The 6,045-nt window shown below is 37.2% G+C and overlaps 1 protein-coding gene across 1 annotated transcript in view; it reads left to right on the plus strand.

Moving 5' to 3' along the window:
• PDSS2 (decaprenyl diphosphate synthase subunit 2) overlaps window positions 1-2,542 on the plus strand; it is a 116,768-nt gene extending 114,226 nt beyond the window's left edge. The window contains exon 2 of the mRNA XM_017878761.1: window positions 2,390-2,542. Coding sequence (XP_017734250.1) covers window positions 2,390-2,528 — 139 coding nt within the window. The 3' untranslated portion in view covers window positions 2,529-2,542. The remainder of the gene's footprint in view (window positions 1-2,389) is intronic.
• The last annotated feature ends 3,503 nt before the right edge of the window (window positions 2,543-6,045 follow it).

The raw sequence follows: 6,045 nt of genomic DNA on the forward strand, positions 1-6,045 counted from the left end.
AATACATAAATAAGAATCTAGTAGCCTAAGTTAAAAGTTGTAATTCTAGCAAAAAAAATTTTTTTAAAGCTCTTCTTTTACATTTTCGTGTTCCATAATAGGATGCCTCCCAACCTCCCTAAAATTCAGGGCCATAGGATTTAAGCAAATTGTTACATGACAGTAAAGAGTTTGGGACATTTCTGATGATTATTTGTTTCTGTTGTGATGTAACTGTATTACTTTAACTTCCTTTTCCTAGGAAATTAGAATTTCTTTTAAAAAATCAGTTAAAACCCTTTTAACTTGCTGAAGATTGCCTACTTGGTTAAGAACAAAATATAAGCAGAGAAAACTACAGCTGTTACTTTGCAGAGAACCTAATGATTTGTCTTATTTTGAAACTAATGAAAGGTAAAAGGGGGCCCTTTTAAGAATTTCTGTTGGGAGGCTGGAGGGGCAAAGATTTTCCTTTTTCTTTTCTTTTTTTTTTTGGAGACAGAGTCTTGCTCTGTCACCCAAACTGGGAGTGCAGTGGCTCGATCTCAATTTACTGCAACCTCCATCTCCTGGATTCAAGTAATTCTCCTGCCTCAGCCCCCTGAGTAGCTGAGATTACAGGTGCCCGCCACCACGCCTGGCTAATTTTTGTATTTTTAGTAGAGATGGGGTTTCGCCATGGTGGCTGGGCTGGTCTCGAACCCCTGACCTCAGGTGATCCACCCCCCTCAGGCCCCCAGAGTGCTGGGATTACAAGCATGAGCCACCATACCCAACCAAAATTTTTCTTAAGTAATGGACTAACTCATTATTTTGGTTATGTTACCTTAATTAATTTAAATTGATTCTTTGTTCAAAACTCAACAAGGAAGCCTTGATAATTCAGTCAAGTATTATAACACTGATTTTAATATTTTCTTACAACATTCAAAACTGTACTTGTATATTATTTATGTATGCTGTAATCTATTTGATTAGTGTTCATGAGCATTATTCTGAATATGACTTTACTGTAATATATTGCCCATAGTTTTCTAATTTTCTTAAATGATGCCATTTAGTTCTTGTATGGCAACCATTTATAATACTTTAAAAAGAAAATGTATTCCTGGGAAGTATTTCTAGCTTCAGGTATAGCAGAAATTATAAAAGTTCAGTCCTCATGGCAAATGATATGCCACATTCTAAGTTAACGCCTTGTTGTTGCCTAGAATTATAATGCTTGTAAGTAATAAGAAATGGCAACATTTTTGCTATGGCATTCACTTTCATTTACTTACCAAATAAATTTCTGAGTCTTTTGAATTTGGTTTAATCCTTTCATTCTCTGAGCTTCTTCTCTACCTGTGAAAACAAATCATTTTTTACTACTCCTGTTTATCACCACCATCACCAAATAGTATCACTTCATCCAAGCAATGTGATTTATATGTCATTTTCTGTCAACTGTCACAAACAGTTTAAGACTATGGGTTCTTCTTGTTACCAGAGCAAATGATTAAGATTGTGAGATAGGGTATAGACAGTGGGGAGACCCAGACAGAGGAGAGAGCAAGCCTCAAATGTGAGATTGTCACTTTTTTTTTTTTTTTTTTTGAAACAGAGTCTCAATCCGTCTCCCCACCTGGAGTGCAGTGGCGCCATCATGGCTCACTGCAGCCTTAGCACCCCCCCAACCCTGGCCTCAAGTGATTCTCCCTCGTCAGCCTTCTGAATAGCTGAGACTACAGGCACATGCCACCATGCCTAGCTTATTTTTCTATTTTTTGTAGAGACAGGGTTTCACCGTCTTGAATGGGCTGGTCTCGAGCTCCTAGACTCATCTGATCACCTTGGCCTCCCACAGCACTGGGATTACAGACGTGAGCCACTGCCACCAGCGAGATTGTCACTTTTAAAACTAGCCATGGGCTGGGCATGGTGGCTCACGCCTGTAATCCCAGCACTTTGGAGGCTAAGGCCTCCCAAAGGATTGCTTGTGTCCAGGAGTTCAAGACCAGCCTGGGCAACATAGCAAGACTCTGACTCTTTTTTTTTTTTTTTAATTAGCTGAGCATTGTGGCACACGCCTATAGTTCCAGCTACTAGGGAGACTGAGGTGGGAGGATCACTTAGGACCAGGAGGTCGAGGCTGTAGTGAGTTGAGATTGTGCCACTGCACTCAGCCTGGATGACAGAGCAAAATCCTGTCTCAAAAAATACAACAACAACAACAACCCAGCCATAGATTTCTCTAGTTGATTCCTGAACTCATGGCATCCTCACATTAATTTTCCTCCCTGACCCTGTTTCTTTTCAGTCAGTCTCATTGTCCAGTTTTAGAAGTGTGGGCATTTTGTAGCAGTTTTCTAAGTTATCTGATGATCTTGTGAGGGTGTATTAATCTTCTTCCTTCTTTACTTGTTGTCAGGGGGCTTGTACATGACAGCCGGAATAGCCTCCAGTTGAGGGGCTTGGTGGTGCTCCTTATCTCTAAAGCAGCTGGGCCCAGCAGCGTGAACACTTCATGTCAGAACTATGACATGGTCAGTGGGATCTACTCATGGTAAGAAGAATTTAGTCATTTGACATTGCTCTCTACGTCGTGTTTTCTTTTACTGGACAGAGGTCAGTGAAAATCACCATTCTTTGTCATTCTCTGATTCAAAGATAGATTAAAATATAAGGTTAAAAATGGATTTTTATTGTTTGTAGTGAGTGATAGTCTTGGCCAACTCTACACATAACTCTGGTAAATTTCTTCACACATTTGTGTGAAATACTTTCATTTCTACCTTGGGCATTTAAAATTTTCTGTTCATCACTTCTCCCTCACCTTATGATGTATTATTGTGTCTCTGTGGAGAGCTCTGTGCCACTTAGTTTAGGATTTATGATTTTTAAATCTACTCAAAATGATACCTTGTTGGCCAGGCACAGTGGCTCACACCTATAATTCTAGCACTTTGGGAGGCCAAGTCTGATGGATCACTTGAGGCCAAGAGTTTGAGACCAGCCTGGACAACAGGTGAGACCTCATCTCTACAAAAAATTTAAAAATTAGCTAGTTGTGGTGGCATGTGCCTGTAGTCCCTGATACTCAGGAGACTAAAGCAGGAGGATTGCTTGAGGCCAGGGAGGTTGAGCCTGCAGTAAGCCGTGATCGTGTCACTGCACTCCAGCCTGGGTAATAGCAAGACTCTATCTCAAAATAAAATAAGATAAAATAATACCTCATTGTATAAAGATTGATGCTGCTATCATTTTAAGAGCTATAGTCTACTTTTTTACTGGTTATTGGAATAAAAAATTTTTACATCTCACGCATTTAGATTGAAAACAAATTTGTAAATATGTATTACTCATTTTTTGCTGCATATAAAATAAAATTTTCAGTTTTGTTTAAAAAAATCACTGGATATATTTTTAGTAACAGTATGTCAGCAATAATTTTATTTAATTCTAGCAATATGCTTGGCACTGTATTAAAAGCCTATATAGGTGTAACAATCAACAGTTAGACTTTGGCATATGAAATTAAAACCACTGTAACAATATACGTGATAAGGAAATTTTCCTCACAAAAAGAAGCATTTCTAGGAACTTTGACTTATGGCTAATTGACCTTGTTGATTTACTTTAAAAATAGATTTTTTAAAAAAATTTTATTTCTAGTGGTCTTGTCCATAAATGTTTTCTGTTCCATAATATTTAGGGATTACTGTTGCTTGCCAGCCGGAAATTCAGTGATGCTTCCTCATTAGCAAGCAAGCAAAAAGATTACTGTTGTGACTACAAATGCCCATTCCTCCAGCCAATATAATTTTTTGTAAACCTTTTACCATTCATTCATACAAATACCCTACACTATAAGGGATATCTTGTGATCACCTATTCACTCTGAAATGGTTTATATTTGTTTAGTGCTTTTAGGTTACTAAGCATTTTTATGACAGCTATTCCATTTGATTCTTATAATAATGCCACAGTAAGAGTTGTTAAGCTTATTTTACTCAAGAAAACAGATTCAAAATTTTGAGGCTTTTCTGGTGACACAGCTTGTAATGGGGAGAGCTGAAGCTCTAACTGTAGTTCTCATCTTCCCTCCAAACCTCATTGTTGTTTTTTTTTTCTTGATTCCATTCTACCTTTCTAGTCTATTTCAAAATATGTATGTATTTCAGTTATAGATCAGACTAGCATTAAATTAGTATGTTTTAAAAGTCATCTTGTAAGCATATCTTTAAAACTTTTAAATGGAAAACTCTTTGTCACATCTTTAGTACATCTACATCCTTCCCCAAAACCTGCTTGAATTAGAGCTCAAAAATTTACCTTAGGGGCCTGGCTTGGTGGCTCATGCCCATAATCCCAGCACTTTGGGAGGCTGAGGCACATGGATAATGTGAGTCCAGGAGTTCAAGACCAGCCTGGGCAACATGGAGAAACCCCGTCTCTACAAAAAATATAAAAAATGCTACCATGTGCCTGTAGTCCCAGCTATTCAGGAAGATGAGGTGGAAGGATCCCTTGAGCCTTGGAGGCAGAGGTTGCAGTGAGCTAAGATCGCACCATTGCACTCCAGCCTGAGCAACAGAATGAGACCCTGTCTCAAAAAAAAAAAAACAAAAAAAAGTTTACCTTATAAGTTTTGTAGAAAACTCTTGGCTAAGTTTAGTTGAGATAACTAGAGAAAATATATAAAAATTTAGAATGAGTACTAATTACCTGTTAGTCCCTGGAAAGCAAATGGACCTCACATTGCCTTGTATCCCGTGTATTTCTGTTTTTGGTTAGGAATTCCATTGATTTTCAGATTGCTGACTTTGACCCTTTCTTATTAGTCATCTGCTTGTACATTTGGATAGCTACACGTATAGATAGTGAGCACCTGCTATTTTTTTATCTCTAATCCTAAAATAATCCTTGCAAAATACTACTTGATACATAGTAAATATTCAATAAATATTTGTTACATAAGTAAATTATTCCCATTTTACGGAAGAGATTACTAATACTCAGGTTAAGACTTATCTGAAATATTTTAGCTAGAAAGTGATACAGTTGGGATTGAAATCCCATTTTTATCTCAAAGTGTGTATACTCTTTCTACTCAGCAAGAACTATTAATCTGTATGCACATCGTGCTCTGTGATCTAACTTTGTGTTTCTAAGTTCTTATCTAGCCTTTAGGAAACAATTTCATTGCTTTTGGTCCTTCACATAACATGTTGGTAGATGGTCATTGTAATCCAACCAAGTTGACTAAAAGAAATTTGGAAAAGAGTAGGGGTACACTGTGAACATGAAACCTTTCCAAATAACATAAATGGGCTTTATACTCAAGTGTACAAAATCCACAGTTACATTTAGGGAATAATCCTGGCATGTAAACCCAGGCTATTTTCTGTAATCAAACTTCATTTAGTAAGTCATTGGGGTGTTTGGGTGTTTTACACACTTGTTAATGTGAAAAAGTAATTTGGTATAGTACTCTGAGAAACCATGAATTTGTTTCTCTACCCCGAAGTCATTTGTTTAGCTCTTGCTTCCTTAATTGTTCAAGTGTAACTTTTGCTGGAGGCTTGTATCTATAATGCCACACTGAATTATTTAACATTTGAGGGAAGTACTGATTTGGGAGCTTTTTAATTCACCTCCAAACTACTGGGATTTACCTTGTTGGTATTTTTTCTCTCATAAACTTGACTTTGATGTCAGACAATGGGACCTGAGTAAATTACCTGGAGGACCAAATGGGAGTTAGGTGATCTCTTTTGTTTCGCCTAAGGATATAATTGGTGCTGTGGATGTCTAGTGAACTAATAACAGCCAGGAGAGGCAGAATTTAGACTAAAATATAATAACTACATTTTGAAAATCGGGCAGGAAAGCCACATTTATAAAAATGTACCATAAACGTTCACCACAGCCTTTTGCCAACAAGACTGTGAGCTTTATTTAGGCTTATTCCACTAACCTTGACTTTTAAAAAATTGGTTGCAAAGCCAGTCAAAAAAGTATTACTAAATTTACAATTATCCCTAGCCACAATCAAGAAAATGTTTACAACTTCCCATTCTATTA

This window comes from Rhinopithecus bieti, unplaced genomic scaffold, assembly GCF_001698545.2.
Source record: "Rhinopithecus bieti isolate Rb0 unplaced genomic scaffold, ASM169854v2 scaffold_11508, whole genome shotgun sequence".
NCBI lineage: Eukaryota > Metazoa > Chordata > Mammalia > Primates > Cercopithecidae > Rhinopithecus > Rhinopithecus bieti.